This window comes from Athene noctua, chromosome 5, assembly GCF_965140245.1.
Source record: "Athene noctua chromosome 5, bAthNoc1.hap1.1, whole genome shotgun sequence".
NCBI lineage: Eukaryota > Metazoa > Chordata > Aves > Strigiformes > Strigidae > Athene > Athene noctua.
The window spans coordinates 5,433,409-5,451,420 of NC_134041.1; the positions used below are offsets into that span (position 1 = coordinate 5,433,409).

The 18,012-nt window shown below is 38.7% G+C and overlaps 1 protein-coding gene across 8 annotated transcripts in view; it reads left to right on the top strand.

Moving 5' to 3' along the window:
- DAB1 (DAB adaptor protein 1) overlaps window positions 1-18,012 on the top strand; it is a 474,659-nt gene that overhangs the window by 428,083 nt on the left and 28,564 nt on the right. For 5 of the 8 annotated variants that reach the window (XM_074906113.1, XM_074906114.1, XM_074906115.1 and 2 more), the window contains exons 8-12: window positions 4,433-4,564; window positions 5,165-5,284; window positions 5,882-5,920; window positions 7,257-7,322; window positions 11,967-12,026. In XM_074906113.1, coding sequence (XP_074762214.1) covers window positions 4,433-4,564; window positions 5,165-5,284; window positions 5,882-5,920; window positions 7,257-7,322; window positions 11,967-12,026 — 417 coding nt within the window. The remainder of the gene's footprint in view (window positions 1-4,432; window positions 4,565-5,164; window positions 5,285-5,881; window positions 5,921-7,256; window positions 7,323-11,966; window positions 12,027-18,012) is intronic. The other 3 variants (XM_074906118.1, XM_074906123.1, XM_074906119.1) reach the window with 2 other exon arrangements.

Below are 18,012 nucleotides of genomic sequence, written 5' to 3' on the forward strand. Positions count from 1 at the left end.
TCCTTAAGTGTGTATTTGGATTGTTGGGCATTCCTGATGGAGATGAGCAGCTCCAGATCACCTTTGCCCAGTGCATTTTAACAAAAAAGCAGAGGAACATTGCAGCACAAACATAGGCAAATAGAGAAATGCTTGGGTCCAGTTGTTATCCCCACGATCCCTGCAAATCTCAGCTAAAACAAACAGGAATTGTAAGGAAATGGCCATGAAGAACATTGATCAAGTGCCGTGGTTTGCACATCTTGAGCACCGCTGAGGAATCGAGCAGCCTCTTAGGTGTAGTGGAGGACCTGGCCACACATCTGTGCCACTCCAGAGTTTCTTGCAGCAATGAGATAAAATTCGTCTCAGAACCGCTCACATGTTTTACAATTCATTGTTTTCACGTAATGCGTTGCAGTAAATAATGGTCAGTGTACTATTACACTTCTGGCTTGCCAAGCTTGAAGTTAAGGCATTGCCAAACGTGTTGCTGAGCAATCACAATATCAGTTGGAGTACAGGGGTCTCACAGGTAGAGAACAGCATGGCTGAAACTGTAGTCCATAAAGTTATTTAATTATGAATCCATTAAGGATTTTGCAGTTTGGTGAGTCACTTTGATGTCTGGGCAGGTTTAGGTGACATGCAGAATGTATCGTTGGTTATTCAAATGTCATAGAAGTGAATAGGAATAGAAATGCAGAGGATGCTTGGGCCGCGTCTGTCACCCACAGCCCAGTATCAACAGCGTGGAAATTGTAGCAGCAGAGCTGTCAGTTGATGCCACTGATTTGAAAACAGGCTCACCATTTAGTTATTCGAGGTGAAAGGCTGTGCAACTTAAATCCCTGTGAAACTTGTCCTGATGGATATAATATTGTATGGTACATGCTTCCTGCTTTCGGTGGGGCAGCTTTTATAGGAGGCTTTGCAGCTTGCAGGATATTTTTTGTTGTGGCTCTTAACACTGTGCCCCAGGCTCCACTAAATAGACAACCTCATTAAAAGAGAAATAGCGATAGTAAAGCAGTGACTTTCTCATGCCATCTAACTCACATATTTGACATGATTGCTGGACCCTCCAAGTACTTAATTGATTGACTTAATTGATTTAGTGGCACTGGAGGCTACAGCATGGAAATAAAGGGGCAAGATGAGGATAAGGGGTGAAAAAATTTATGATAGGTGCCAAGCAGCCTGAGGGAAATTAGAAATGCTACAGATCTCAGAGGCAGCTAAATCAATTCAGTGTGATGTACAGGGAGCAACCTGGGGGAAGAGGAGAAGCGTGGGATAGAATGGAGAAAAGGAGAGAAAATAATGGCTAGTGGGAGAGACCAGAGTAAACTTAACAGGAAGAGGAAAGACAGCAAGCCTTGGTGGAGGTGGGTATTTTGGACTTCTTTAACATCAGGAAAAAACTTTGTAGTGTATGAACAAAATACAATAATGACATCATGTTTAGCCTAAAAAGAAGGACTTGTGCATCACGAGATTGTCTTAGTTTACCTGGTTGGAGACTATCCGTGGTTCCACTTAAAATCCTTGACGTTTCTAATCTGTGCGATATTTAATTGACTGTATTGAACCATAATACAAATTATGTCTTCTCTATAATTTGTTCTGTCATACTGCAGCCCTCCAAAACAATTTGATAACTCACTTATGAATTGGTAAATTGCTTGTAGCAGTGCTCAGCAAAGACACAGTAAAAACATCAAATAGTGTGTAATGGAATCCATCAGCATGGCCATACAGGGGTGTCATAAACATCCCTGAGTTATAAAATAGTTCTTTTATGTGCTTCTGACCCACTAGAGATAGGATTAAGTCATGGTAAAACTTTGAAGATATTGGGGGGGGGGCAAAAAAAAAAAAAAAGCTGAGGAGAAAGAGGGGCAGATAAGCTTGTGAATATTAACTGTTGAGCACTGAGCAGCAGTTCAGCTGTAAGCAGTTTTGCATGGCTTTTGTTTCATTTCCTTTCAGGACTGTTTGTAGCAAGTATTGTGGGGTGGGGGGGTGGGTGGCTACCTGTGAGCAGTTACAAACTGAGGGATAAAGATGACATTCCTATTGCTTGGTGTCACCTTACGGGACAGTTTAATCTATGTGAATGCATCAGATGCAAATCTAATCAAAACATGCAAAGAGCATGTATTTATAGATAACCTCAGTTGTAAATCTCTGTTGGGTGGGTGGATGAGATGATGTTTCTCCTCGTGCTGTCCCTTCTGCTGTCCTTTAGTGCACACCTTGCTGCTGTGAAGGGCTTTGCAGGGTCCTGGGCAGGCTGCGTCCTTAAAAAAAAGATGTACAGAAAGTATGGGGTTCTGGTCTTGCATTTTATGGTAAATCTCTTCTGACTGCACCAGGAGTCTCATTTCAGCTTTATGAAGCAAAGAATCAGGCGCTCATTAAATAATCTTTAGAATAGAGTATTGGAATTTGTAGAAAGGACACATTTGATGAACCTAGGGCTGTGAAAACGCAAGTTCGGAGGAGTGTTTATTTCTACATTTGAGTACGGCTGTGTGAGTGCAACGCTGCATTATTTCATGTGGATGTTCCAACCCAGTATCCCTCAAACAAATGAAAAACTCTTACTAAACACTCCATACAGTAAAATATGTAAAAGCATAATGTTGCAGTCACCTTTACTTAATTTGTACTTCTATTGATGCAGTATGTAAAATATCTTAACCATTAAAAATGTAATGATTTTTGAACGGTTAATGAGGGTTCCCAAATAAATTGGAGTGTCTCCATCTGCTGTCTTACATTGTGGGTGATAGTTTTCCATGGTACAATGATCTTCAAATTTAATTCCACGAGGAAGGAATCTGATCACAGTTTAATTTCAGTGCAAAACGCTGTCTGGCAATCAATAAAGCAATGTCAAAGAACTTTGATTTGATTTAATAGGAGCCAGAGATAACGTTCCCTGTCATATGCAGAATAGAGAGATGGGAACATTTCATTTCATTGTAACATATAGCATGCAACGTGGTTTTCAGAAAAACCTAATAAATCAATATCCCTGTATTATCTAAGTAAGATCCCATCATTAATTTTAAACGCTTTACATGTTGGGAGAGTCGAAAGTGCACCTTCAGCTTAGCCATGTTCAGCCTGAAGTCAATGGCAACACTTCCATTTTCCCAAGAGCAAGCAATCTTGATCTTGGGAAATTAGGAGTCATTTACTGTGAAATGAAAATGAAACATGTCTGGTCTTTTGTTTTATATGTAGTCATCCATCTCTTGTATGCTGCCTCTCCATTTAAATTTCAGTTGGTGTTCTCCAGAAGTCTCATCGCTTGTCACTTGGCCCTGCACACTCTCAGCCTTTTTGCTTCTACACACGCACACACACATCCTCTCCGTTTTTAAATTTAAAAACAATTTTTTTATAAACCCTAAAAATAACTGGTTGTTTAGAGATTGCCTGGATACCATGCTGATTTTCAAAATGTGCTTTTCTCAAAACCAGCAGGAATCTGGACCTCAAAAGAATTCTTCGTGAGGCTTTGCCTGCTCTCAGAAATAGCATTATCCCTAGATGATATAAGAGCAGGTCAATATATCAGAAGGTAGAAATTCAAACTAATAGATGTTTTAGATAAACTTTCAAGGACATTATTTTAAGTAGAAATCCTTCAGTATTATTTTGGCAATACAACACTATTTAGGACAAAGTGAGAAAGATTTTGGCACTCCAAGACACGCTTCTAGGGGTCTCAGATTCATGTCCTGGCTCTGGGGAGAGTTTTACTCATACATTTGATACAAAATTGAATCCTTTTATTATTACAATTAACCAAAGTGGGATTTTAAGGACAATGTGAACTGTTACATTTAGCATTGATTTCAGGTTGAATAATTGCATTTCCATTCATTTTCTGGGAAAAAAGTAAATTTTTGGAGTTCTGTTAACTGCTTTAAATGAAATATCGCTTCCTGGCTGATGCTGAGTGTTGCAGAGATAAAGCAAGTCTGGTGCTTATTCTTAGAGAGATTGAGTATCTCAGCAGATCAGTCTGTCCTCAGAGTCACCCTGTATGAAGCTATAGGTAGCTGCTGCTGCTTCTTTTATATACCTCCAAATCCTGATTGTGTACCTAGGATGCTGTGTAGGTAGTAACTAGGTAACCTGATATTTTCTGTTAAATTATATCTCACCAAAACATACTAAGAAAATCTTCAACTCAAGCTTTTAGTCAAATTGTTAAAGCAAGTCAAATTTGGCTACATTTTGAAAAGAGAATAGGCTTAAAGAGTTTAGATATGAATTGATTTTGATACTAGGATATGTTTGCTCATTTTAATTCCATAGGTGCATAGAGATCGAGGTAAAGCACAGATTAAAGAGAAATTATACCACTTTTTAATGGAATGTTTTGATGGGTATTCCTTACTGTGTTTGTTTTTTGGTTTTTGTTTTTTAATAGCTACTACAGCACCACCATGCAGTTCATGAAATTTCATACATCGCAAAGGATATCACAGACCATCGAGCGTTTGGATATGTATGTGGAAAGGAGGGAAATCATAGATTTGTGGCAATAAAAACAGCCCAGGCAGTAAGTATCAAATCATTGTCATTTCCTACAGTGCAACTCAATAGAAAAGCTGCGTTCGTAAGAAGCTGTTCAAGAGGGCAATGTTTTATTGTTTGTGATTGTTCTAGACTTGTCGCAAGTGTCTGCTTAGATGTTCTTAAATAGCAAATTAATGAAACCAGCTTAAGAAAAAGGGAGAGTTTTTCACTTTTTCTGATTTTTCATGATGTATTTTTTTATAATTTGTTACTGGTTTCATTTCTAACTAAACTAGGCTGGATACAGATAAGTTTGGTTATATTCTTTTATTTAAAAATAAAGTGATGGGCACCAAATAGCTACTTTGCATATAGTCTACCCTAATTCCATTGTATGAGAAACCACTAATAAATATGCCTTTATATTCATATGTGTCTTTTATATTCATAATGCTTTTTATATTCATAACTGTCATTAATTTGCAAATATAGTTGGTTTGATGGAAATTAAACTGAGCCTGGATGCTAAGATAGAAATTAATTCTGTATGAAGTTCTCTCCAGTTGCGGGGATGCTAGAACTGCTCTATCAGCAGGATGTTTTCCCATATAGAAACTTCCCTTCCTGCTTTTTGCTTCCATAGGCTGAACCTGTAATTCTGGACTTGCGAGACCTGTTTCAGCTTATCTATGAACTGAAACAAAGGGAAGAAATGGAAAAAAAGGCACAAAAGGACAAACAGTGTGAACAAGCGGTATACCAGGTACACGCATAAGCTTAGACTACTGCCAAGAAAAGTTTGGTTTGAAGTATCCCCCAAAGTTGCTCCAAAGAGGCACTGAGCATCCTCAGCATTTCTTAACAGCAATGAGTTTGAACGGTGCTAGCTTCAAATGGACAAATACGAACCTAACAGCCATCATGAGCTCAGAAGTAGGATTAAACAGTGATGAAAGCTCTCACTTGGGGTATGATGAACATGTTTAGCAACTGGAAATGAGCTATTCATTTCCTGCGTAGTGTTTCTTCTAAATCAGAAGGAGAACTTTAATCAAGGTCAGTGTGTTGTAAGTTAGGTTTTTAACAGTGTCTAATACTTTAGGGAAGATTCAGTATACTTCTGAATGTGTGTATTTGATTCAAATCAAATAAGGTGCAGATTGTTAAACTCTGATGAAACTTGAATAAAGTTACTTTGTACAATAATGTGACTTTATCTGTACACTAAAGAAAGAAAACTATATACTTACCTGCCCATTTTGCTTATTTCTTTGCTGTCCTTTAATTTCTGAATACAGTTCTTTTATCTCTACTGTTTATGTTCTTTGCTTTTACTGCCTGTCCTCTTACTTTGCTGTAGACAATTTTGGAAGAAGATGTAGAAGATCCTGTATACCAGGTAATTTCTGAAGCTGTATGGCCTTGGAGTTTCAGAAATGACTAGATATATGTCGTCTTCAAACACAGCCAAAACCTTTAACAAGATGTTTTGAAATTTAGTGGGATAGGTCTTCTGAGAAATTTGTAGGACGTTTACAGAAAGTAGCATAGTTAGAGGTTAAGCTGTAAGTAATAGCAGAATGTGTCTGCATAGAATACGATATTTGCTTTGGAGTATAGACATAGTAGATTCAGTGTCGTAAATATTTCCTAAAATGTGGCTTGTGAGTCCAGATATTAGGTTTCCAAATAAGACATCATAATTTTTGAATACAAAATCTAACTGAAAATGGAGTTACTTTGAGAATAAGGAAGGTGACATCTTATTCTGATAGTAATAAATTGACATTTCGTTTTTATCTTCTGTGGGGCCAGAATTTAATTCAGAGGGTGAATATTTGGAAAAAAACAACAGTGGAATTGATGTTATAACACAATCCCTTGTTGGCATTTGGGCTATGATTTAATAATAGTTCTGAAATTTAAGTCTTGTTTCATCCAAGCAAAATGTCTGGGAGCAAAGATGATTATCAGAAATATGTCAATATATTCATGTCCAATACCCTACTGAGTGTGAAGAAGAAAAAGATGTAATTTCATTCTCATGTTTTTGTGCTGCAACAAAATATATGATAGTTTACTGTTTGGGTTTTTTTTTTCATGGAGATTTTGTATTCTTCCACTTAGGCATGTCAGTGGGAGGCACGCTGAAAGGAACTGATTCAACCATTAGTGAATATTGAACAGTGCCTAAGGTGCAGCAAGAAAGATGATAAGAATTAGGATTCCCTAAATTACTATTCAGCTTTTATAATGTCAGGAGTTTTACTTTGTGCTCTTCACAATAAAGCAAGAACCTGAAAATGAATTGTTTTGACAGCCTTTTGCCATGTGGCCTGTTACATGAGCACCAGCCTATTCTCCCAGTTTGGATTGAGCTTTTTTATTCATAGATCATAAATACATGTGGAAATAATTGCCATTATGTAAAAGAGGCAAAATTCACGTTGACTTCAGAAAATTAATATTGGGCCACAGGCGGTCTCCCTAGTGAGAAAGAATTAGGAAGTTGCTCTAATGATCATTAAGAGGAGATTTAGGTCTATTCATTGCTGGTTTATGAAATATGAAACAACCTTACTCTGCGCTTTCCAGCAAACCAGTTGTCCTGCTGCCAGCCTGTACTTTGAACTTGTTTCTTTAATGCCTGCCTGTGTTTTTATGTGGAATTCCAAATCGCCTTTTTCCCTTCTGTTTCATCTTTGACTTTTCCTCTCTGGCGGCTGGTGTAATAGTACATTGTGTTTGAGGCTGGACACGAGCCAATCCGTGAGCCTGAAACGGAAGAAAACATTTATCAGGTATAAAATCGCTAACTTCGGGGTTTTCATTGCAACAATTGCAAGCATTTAGTGAAGCACATTTCATATATAGTTCGCTTTTATTAGTTTTCATTCATCACAAAAATGTCTGGCATTTCATTCTGGTGACACGACATGAATAATCTGCCCAGTCTCAGTGTGATTTTTATGTTGTTTGTCATTTCCGCTTCTGCAAATTTTATTAACTTTGTCAACTTATTGAAGGGTCTTAAACTTTTAAGTACACCATATAAGGTGATAAATTGTGGATTCTCTTTTTTTAATGTTAATTTTTTTTGGAACTTTTTACACCTATTCAAAGAAACGGATACTGAAACCTCATGGAGGTCAGACCATCCAAGCAATTCCTAGAAAGACATTTTGATGCTCTTCTTTCTGGCTAACCAAGGAAATAACTTAGCAGAACCTAAGAGCTCTGAATGAATATCTCCCAGACTGGGGAAAATATTTTCAGAGTGCGTATGTTATGTTAGAGCCTAAGCTTGCATTCTTCACACTGACAAAAAATTGCATTGAAAGCAATATAACATAATCTTTTGTTGTTCAATTTATCCTCAAGGGATCGGTACCGGGTTTATTAAAATATAATGTAATTCATTTTGTATCACATACTAGAGGCAGATCTCAAGCTGGACAGAAATGTCTGTATGCTGTAAAAAAATTGTGATTTGAGGAGACCATTTAGTATGGAGGGGAAGGTGATTCAAGCAGTGATTAAGTATTCCATCTAGCTGTACTAGAGATTGATCTCCTAATAGGAGAAACTTTTTTAAGGTAGACAGAAGCAAGGATAGGAAAAAAAAAAAAAAAAAAGAAAAAGGAAGGGTATTGTTTTAAGTAATGAGAAAAGATAATTTTAAAAATAAAAAGAAAAGATAGAGTAGCTGTAAGCCAAAATAGAAAGAAGCTAAGTGGGAAAGGGAAATGCAAGTTAAATATTAGAAAATAACCATCTTATAGACCCCGTCGCAGGGTCATTAAGCTGAGATTCATTTAACCTGTCTCTTGATTTCCTGGCACCCCTGCCACGCACACTAGAATATGCATCTTTCTGCATCTCTACACCAAGACATGAAAAGCTCTCAAGGTGAGAGTATGCCTAAGGTTGAAAATTTTCTACCACATCAGTGCTGAAAGTTTGACTATTTTCACAAAAGCAGTCTGTTATAAAATTACTACTCTAGTTGTCAGTTCTATGCTAGAAACAAAAATCCCATGAGAACTAAATTCAGACAAAAAAATTCTGATTGTTGTTCATCAAAGTGTGGAGCATTTACTGACATTTTTGAAAAGTACTGGTGGAAGCAAGCAAAATGGGATCGTCGCTGCTGATATTTGGAGATCTTAGAGCTAACTTTGGTGGGTAGGGAAGAAGTAGGAAATGTGTTCTGAGGACTGGCCTAAAGGACAGGAGGACTCTTTGGTCTCTTCCTGAAATAGAAATAGAAGATGATAAGCAGATAGTGAGGTCTTGCCTCATTTTGAGGTACTGCTGTTTTTCTCCTGTAAGACACCAGAGAGTTGCTCAAGGCTTCATTTAACAGGATCTGGACGTGATGAAGTGTTTCCTTCCACAGTGATGCACAGAAAATACCTGTGAGTAGTATACCATGCTCTCAGTATATTCAGTCTAGCATCGTTCTTCTCTATATTTTCTACAGGCAGTGCCTGGAACACAGCAGATGCTGACATTAGGGTGCTAGGAGTCTTTTCCTGTTATCCATTTTAATTGCCAGATGCTGAAGTATTTCTACAAAGACTTGCCCAGAGCCATTCGCTTCCTAGTTCCCATGAACTTCGTGAGCTTTTGGCTTGCCTTAGCTCAGATCTTATGCTCAGATCAGTGGCAAAATTGTTTCTCTTACAAGATTTTGACAATCTGAGAAGCATCCAGGCTACTATTAAAAATGAAATTAGAAAAGTTCCTCTTTTTTTTGTTTGTTTTGTGAAGTTTGATTCACATTACCAGCTTCTATTATTTGCTAAGAAGCCCTCCCCATGCTTTGATAAACATGCCTCTGCTTACTAACCTCATCCATCCTTGCTTCAGCCTTTCCAAAACTTTCTTCTGGTGCTTCTCTGGTTTTTCAACCAAGATCTGGTATGCAAAGAATTTATGTCATCTTTGGTGGAAAAGATTCCTACCCAGTGGGTAACTGAAGATGGAATATATGTGCGGAAAGTGACAATTTCTAGTGTAGTAGAGGTCACAATTTTCTTTCTAAGCATTCTTTCTCTGTCACCCTTCTTTGATACATTACCCCAAAGACTCTCTGTGTCTGTCTCCCCTTTACCCCAAAGGCTCTCTGTGTCTGTCTTCTCTTTTAATATTGTCTGTGTAAGTTGCTCTAACGTGTGTGTTAGACAAGGACTTGATCGCTGAGCATGTACCGAGCCTCTCACCTAGTGTCAGATTTCTTAATAGCATCTGTTTTCCTGCCTGTTGTTTAGTGAAGTGGGGATGGGATTTTCTTAGGTGGTTTTGTATTGTGTGTGTTGCAGCACTGGTCTTTATGGAGAAGCAGGTTCTGCTCCTTGAGGAGTTGACATTCTGAGATGGGGGTTTCTGAGTTGCCATGCTCGTATTGCTTGTAAGATGCAAGTACATCAAAATGGTTTGCAGCCTGTCACAGAGACAGAGCTGTCAGCAGCAAGAGCACTGATACCTCTTTGCTGATAATGCTAATCAGGGGAGAAAAAAAAAAAAAAAAAAGATAAATCCCTTACAGACCCCCAGCCTAAATAGCAATGCAAAAAAGCATGATGATACATGGCAAGATAAGACAAGAAGACAGTATCGAGTTGGGAGAGAAAAATGCCTTTTTGAAAAGCTTCTTTGTCTTGATATTAGACGTCAGGAGTTTTTCTCTAATGTAAGTATACGCTGGACAAAAAAAAATGGGGATCGATAGTGCAGGGAAATGCTTATTCCACAATAGGCTGTGGATAGGAGTGTGGAAATTGGGATGAATTCATGGAAAACTTGGAAGGAAGAAGAGGAGAATGACTGAAGGAGTAACTTTCCAGAGAGAAAAGAAAACTGCACCCTGATGAGAGTTTATCAATAGTTTATCTTAGCACATTTGTCCTCTTTTTATGAAGACTAAGCTTTCCAGTGACTTACTAAATAGACTATTCTTGGTTTCTGCTCTTACACTGTCACTTAAAGCTCTCTCTCTTTACGGACTGTGATTTCCATGAAATCGAATTGTTCCAGTATTACCAGTTTCACATATCTAATGTGATAGGTGGTTTTAGTGGAAGTGGCGAATACTTTGAGAAAACAGAGGCAAGCAAGTCCTTCCCAGGACAGCAATACAAGAGATCTTTTAAAAAGCTCTTTCATTTTCTGTGAGGGTTCTGTGTTCATGCTCTTGACAAACTTCTGCAGTGTGCACCAGGTTAAAGATACATGTTTTCTCATGAAGACTTTGGTGTTAAAACATGGGCAAGAGAAGGTTTGAACAGTAGAGATATTTTTTGATATATTATACAGAATAAGAAATGATAGCGCATCTCAATGAATAAGTAACGTTCCTTCAGCTTCCCCTAAACCAGTCCTACTCTAATATCAGAACTCTAAGATATTTATTGTTTTAGAAAACAAAACGGTAGTAGTTTTGTCATATAGGCAATATTACTTCTCCTATTGACCTGTGAGGTTTCGTGAATGTCTGAAATGTAGCCTTCTTAAGCTGAATGCCCTTGTTCAGTGGAAAAGTAGCACTGATTTACTTAGAGCATTCGTGCCAGTTCAAAGCATGGTTTTACTGTTCTTTTTGCTTGTGTCATTTACAATAGACATTCAGTGCTTCTGGGAAGGAAAAGAAATATAATCACAAATTATGAATATGTAAACCAGCAGTCCTGGGGCAAGCAAAGCCTAGTTTTACGAAGCAACTGAATTTACATGAGCAGGTTATAAATGCCCAAGGCGTAAATCATGACTGTTGACTCAACTAAAGACTTGGGGTGACCCCAAGTTTAAGTGCATCATCCACTGTCCATGTGAGGCAGTTGACTTCAGCTCCCTGGCTGTGTCAGACTCTGACAGGCCAGTAATTCCTTAGTAAAACTGCAGCATTGTAACCAAACATCGCTTAGAGCAGCCACAGGGCCCCAGCACTGTAGGGGTACATGTTATGACTTTACTTGTCTTAGATTATCAAATTAATTGGAAGGAAGAAATCTAATGCCATAGGCCAAACATCTCTTTCCCTCAGATCAGTAGCTCTACTCTGGATCTCTGCCATGGAGGAAGATGATGTACTGACCTGATCATAACTTCCATGTGTGTCTTCCGACCCCCAAGTGAAATGAAAACAACAACCATTTAAGCAGGAAGGAGATCCAAGTGCACCTGGACTTAATGCACACCCAAAATTAACCAAGAATGGAAATCTTGTTTCTGAACACTACTGGGCTTTAGGATTTAAAAAATTCAGATAGACCTTTTATTTCTTCAGTATCTTCTCTATTAATGGTACTGCTTGGATGAAAAGGGAACCGTCCTTGATTTCATCTGTATTAAATGACTATCCTGTACATAAATATCAATTGCTGATTTCAATTTTTCATCAAACCTGCTTGGGTAATGACCTTAGTTTTCATTTGCTGTTGCAGGTTCCTACCAGCCAAAAGAAGGAAGGTGTTTATGATGTGCCAAAAAGTCAACCTGTAAGTGTAAGTATCTTCCCTATTTCTATGAAATAAAGAAGTTGTGTTTCTTAGCTTCTGTGACTTTTATTATTGGATGTAACATTTGGTACATTCCTCCTGATGTGGATTTTCAGTGATGTGTTATGGGTTGATTGGGTTGGTTCAGACTAACCAGGATTGTAATGTCACTTATATCCATCTCATTCATTACTTAAATCTCCTTTCTGTCTTTTACGAATCATTCTTATGAAAGTCACCATATATAAATGTGGTTTCGGTGGTGAAGAGTCAACAATAAACCCTCTGCGTGTTAATGCATGAATCGTTGCTACCTGGACTAGAAAAGTTCCTCTATTACCCAACACTGTACAAGGTTTATTGCTTTGACTGAGCCTGGTGTGTGCTCTCTCAGAGCTGTACTTTATCTACTGTGCTCCTTATAGCTTTGTTTAGCAGGACAACAGGGGAGGCAAGGTCTGAATAGAGGTTGAGAGAAGTAGCATTAGGAAGAGGTGTGTCAGAACATTGTCTGTGACCTCTACAGTGATTTTCTGTGTCTATAATGTCTGTACCTCTCGGAAGACTTCCTGGTGAATACAGCGTGCTGATAGGTAAAGATTTCATAAGAAGCTTTAAATCAAATGGAAAAAAAAAAAAAGGGAATTTGCATTAGAATTACTTTTCAGTCATTTGGATTAAAAAAACCCAAACAAACAAGTTACATGGAAATCCAACCTAACATACACCATAGGAAAGCAATTATTTTTCCAATAAAACCAACTTCTGTGGTAGCTTAGTAAGAACTATAGGGTAGTAGGGCTGAGATAAGTGCAGTTGTCGTTAAACAACTGTGAGGAAACTCTGAGAGGGTGTGTAAAAAAACCTCACTCAACAAACTCCGGAGTGGCAGAATTTTTTCTCTATGTATTGCGTTGTTTCCTGGTTATTGTGGGCTGTAATCAGTGCTAGGAGACTTCCTCCCAGTATTGCTACATACTATTTCTGTAGTGCTCTAAGTACACAAGAGAGTAAGGGTCAATATAGACTATCAACTTAATTCTTTCTGTCCTGTGCCTTGCATGGACAGCACAGTATTAAAAAATAGAGGTAATATGCTGTTGTATCCAAATGGCACCATTCCCTTTCTGTGTGTTAGCATTTTGAAGAGGTTAACATTAATCCCCATAATGTATAGGGAATGGTAACAAGTGGTTGAGAGAAGAAGTGGAGTGACAGATGCCTTAGCAACAAGGCATGCGTTTGCTGAAGGGGGGGGGTCATACTGTTTCATATAAACTTGTGCTATAAATACATCAAGAAATGGTTAGATTCTGTTGGTTACACAGAAAATCAGTATTTCTGAGGATTTGTGTGAAAATGGAGAAAAACGAAGGAAAATATCAGAAATTTTAGTCTACTGTAAGCATGAGAAAAATGCCTGTATTTGAGAGAGAGAGAGACTTTCACGTGAGGATGTGGTAACTTGCGCAGCTTGGGCTGAGCACGGAGATGAGATGTCAAATAAAAAAGAATGCTGGGAGGGGCTGGATGGGGGCCTGAATTGTGACACTTCTGTGGTTTGCACAAACAAACAAAACTTGCCATAAATATTTCATGATAAGCCACTAGGAGGAGAGGCATCATTGTGTTGCCTGGGAAAATCTAGTAAAATAACTCACATTGCATAACTAATTAAGGTATTTGTGGGCATGGAATAGCTATAGATTTTTCAGTCATTTTTCATATAGTTCAGTGTTACAATTTTTCTGCTGTACATTTCCTGTGACTTTTTTATTATTCCTTCAGCGATGTTTCAAATTTACTCTGGGTATAGTCTGTAATTTAGGTTGTTGCAGTATGACTGGGTGTACAGTACACTTTGCAATCATGTCTGCAGACACTTTGGTATTAGACTGTCCTGGTAAAGAGCATGACTGTGAGATATAGTGCATATGGAACCTACTCTGTAATCATCAAATATATTTAATCTGTCATCTCCATAAAGCTGGTTGCAGACCTTTTTTTTTTTTTTTTTTTTTCCCCGCTATTTCATGGTTAAATATAAAGTGATTATAGCTTTTTCTCCAAACAGCTCTTGTACTTTAATTTATGAAGAAAAAGAGAAGAGAACAGAAAAAAATAGGTAGCTCAGATTTTGTTTCACCTTTTTTATATTAGTATGCATTAAAAGAAAAAAAAAAGCAGCAATAGCTCTTAAAATTAGCAATTTAATATTCCACTGCCCATCTGATTTATTGCTCACCCTTCCACATGTGAGACTCTCTGTCATTGAGACACTTGCCATAATTTTTTTTCAATTTATAGCTGTCATTATTATATAAACCTCTAAAATTCAATCTGAGGGCAAATAATCTAGCTCATCTGCCTGGTTTAAACATATAAGGACACTTTCTTTATTAGGAGATCTTGCTTTCAGTAATTTCATAATGGATGAATAAGGTGAGAAACATTTTGTAGCTCCTAATGGGTTTCAGGCACCATGAATTCTCTCTCTTGACAATAAATACAACACTTAATAATAATGCAGCAAGTTTTGCTTGAGTTCAAACTGAATTGCCCATGTTCCCTGGACTGAGATGGGTTTTCCATCTTGGGATTGTTTTCCTCTGATGTGTCCCCAGGCAAGTTATGTCTAGTCTCTGCACATAAAAGTGAGGGATACCGAAGTAGTCATCTAGGTGCCCTCTGCTCTTGACTCTGTAGCCAGTGGAGAGAAATAGCTGCTTCAAGGGGACATTCCTCCTGGCTGCATATCCCTCTCAGATGGAAATAAATGTACATCTGGACATTGTTCTTTTGTGGCTACAGAGGAACTTTCAATGATTTGCAGGTATGATAACCTCTAAATAGTTACACTTAGGTGGGGTGAGATCCACCACAGTGTAACAACTAAAAGCCAGAATCCCATTTTCAAAGGCTGCTCTGAAACTAGGAAGTGTAGTTCATATTGATTTTCAGTAAGATATAGCTTCCCAAGAACCGTTTGAGCAAATATTTCTCTGGGCTTAGGGGATCCCGTTGTGGCTGAAGGAATGAAGCATCTTCCTGTTAGTGCCATGAACCAAAAGCATTCAACATCGTAAATGCGTTGAGATAGCCAATGTACCTACACAGTGCTGTGCCGTTGTGTGAGGCCATTAGTCACAAGGTGTCAAAGAACTTTATAGTGTGACTCCGCATGATCTCTGATATCAAGTAATGTAAATACAATGCAAATGAGGCGGAAAAGAATGAGTCTCGGATCTCAGAATTTGAACGTACCCACTGAACTCAATTAGGAGTGGTGGCTGGTTGCCAAGTCACTTCGCTGACATTGTGAAGAAAAGATTGCTTACTCAATATAATTCTTGTATTTCCCCATCTCTTTGCTGCATCCCTTCCCAGCGAATCCTCCTCTCCTGTAGATTTTCTCTACCAGGCGTGCAGCTCATCTCCAAAAGCACAATTTTCATGGTATCCAGTTTCCTCCCAGTATCTCTCCCTTCCTCTGTATCAACTCACACTTCTTGTACTCATTACTATTTTCTCCCTGCTCCTTCCTTACACCAGTTCTCCTATACTCTGTTCATTGAAAGTAGACATCAAGCTAGACAAAGAAAGCAAGCTTACCCCAAAAAATCTTGCGTTAAGTGGTACACGCTCCACTTAGAAATTGTGGTTCTGTATGTGGAATTAACTGTTCTAAAAAAGTGAAATGTTTAATGAGCTCTTTTTGTCATAATTTCCCATCGTCTCTCCATTATACATCCACATCAAGTTCTACCTGTCATGGTGTTTTTAGTAATAAGAGTTAGACTGTAAATACCCTTCATAGAGTCTGTCAGTCACATCACAATAAAACCTTCTCTTCTCATCAAAATGTCTAAACTATCTGCTTACAATTTTATGAAGGCTTTCAAACAACTCATCTTACTGCTGTATAAAGATTCAAGGCATTATAGCTGATGCCTTACAACGCAGGCAGTCATTTGGCTAGTACCAATTACGTGGGAAATATTAAACCGGGGTGGAAAGGACAGGGAGTAATTTGGCTGCCTTAAGGGCAAGGCATGGGAGGAGAGCCCTGGGCTCTACCAGCTCACATGAAAAGTCAGTCCCCGGAGAAATGGCATCCCAAAATGTCCAGCAATAAAGGAGTACAGAGCAGCTTCTCAAACAACTCTCACTATCCTCTGCAAAGTGAATTCTTTCTACCACGCTTGGTCTGGAGAAGACTCTGAGTTTTCCCTAAGTTTGCATCAGTGGCTTTACAGAAACACCTTGCAGACTGGTGATGTTGCCTTCAGCCTCCACAATCAGGCTATCAGGATCAAATTTTCAAACGTAAGAAGAATGAGAGTGCACAGACCTAGTCTCTGGCCATCTGTGCTGGCAAAGCTGTCTGGTTTTATTTACGTTTGCTAAAAGACGCACCTGTGTTCAAATGCCCTGACTTAGTTACACACAATTAAACCCCATGTACGAGGTTTAACATTGCAGTGTGGGACGTGTGTATTTAACAGGAACAGCAACGTGTTGCCAAGTTTGAAAATACATTAATTTTATGATAATATCTTGTGGCGTGAGTTTCTTTAATGTTTTGGTGGGCCTTTGCTATTTTTTTAGACAGAAGTGGGTATGCAAACCATTATTTGTAGTATAGACCTTGCATTGATTGTTCTGGGAAGATTCTGTGCAGTGCTGGGAACACCTCTGCTCTGTGTGCTCCTCCTCTCCGCTTGCCTTTTGATTTAATACCAGTATTAACTCCGATACTACTGTTGGCTTATAATGGGAGAATTTAGCACCATGCCAAAGGTAGCATCTGAGCCCTGAAGTTGACTAGTTGTTGTCCCATACATGTCTTCAATAGCAAGACTTGTGCTGTAGCAGGAGGCCTTTATAACAGCTGCTCCACATCTTGGCCATTTATTTCCATCTGCCGTGTGGGTACCATCCCCTCTGCAACCCGCATCACCTGCCCTGTGGTACCCTCTGTGATCTCCAGAAACGTTGCTCACATTGTACCTTCCTGTCTTAAGATACTTGTATCCATGGGGTTTTTTTTCCCTTCCTTTGGGGTTAGAGGGGAGCTGCTGGAATTGCAGAAGGGTTCAGCATTCAGTCAGGTCTGGCTGATCCCTTGATGCTGTGGGGCAGGTTTGGTACGTTGGGCAGGTAGCTCAAACATCTGGTTTGTTTGGATTTCATGTTAGGTGTGCATGTTACCAATCAAGGTCTGTCATTATCTGTGATTTAATTACTTCTACGTTGTAAAAGGTCATTGAGATTTGTCAAGTTCGTTCCTTTTAGCAAGACCCGTAGGCCTCATCTTCTGCTGTTTTATACTTTCTGCTTCTGTTTATACCTGTACAAAATGCAAGTAGAAACTCTGAATAAAAGCCTTCTACCCTCATACAGCTCTGGCATAAACAGCTTCGTGCCTGATAGTTTGGAGAGGATCCACAGCAAAAAACACTTAAACACCTGAATTTTCACTAGCAGACTGTTCAGCTTCAGCTGAGGTGAGAGACTGGGTCTGAGACTTTGCTCAAACCCTCATGCCTCTTTTCCAAGGAGAGGAACTAGCCATCATCAAGGATGTCTCACAGAGATCACAACCATCAGCTTGTGGCTACTGCACTTGGTGGGATGTGAGTTCCCTGATCGAGCGCTGTAACAATTAAATCTGTCTTTGTGGATTTTTGTTTAACTTCCTATCACTTTTTCATTTTGTTTTGTTTTGGGTTTTTTTAAGCTATTTTTTCTGGGGGTATTTTGTGGTTCACTCCTTAATAAAAAATTTAATGGCACGGGGAGCAGAAACCAGGTCCTCCTCCCTAGCCTTCCCAGATTATAGCATCTGTAAGATAAAGTGATGAAGTTTCTTCATGTGTTACATACATGTCTTATGTACTGCTTATGTCTTAGCACCAGTGCTCAAAGATAGGGATATTTCAAATGATTCTTGAAAAATTGTTCTTGCAATGCCAGATAGAGCATGAACATT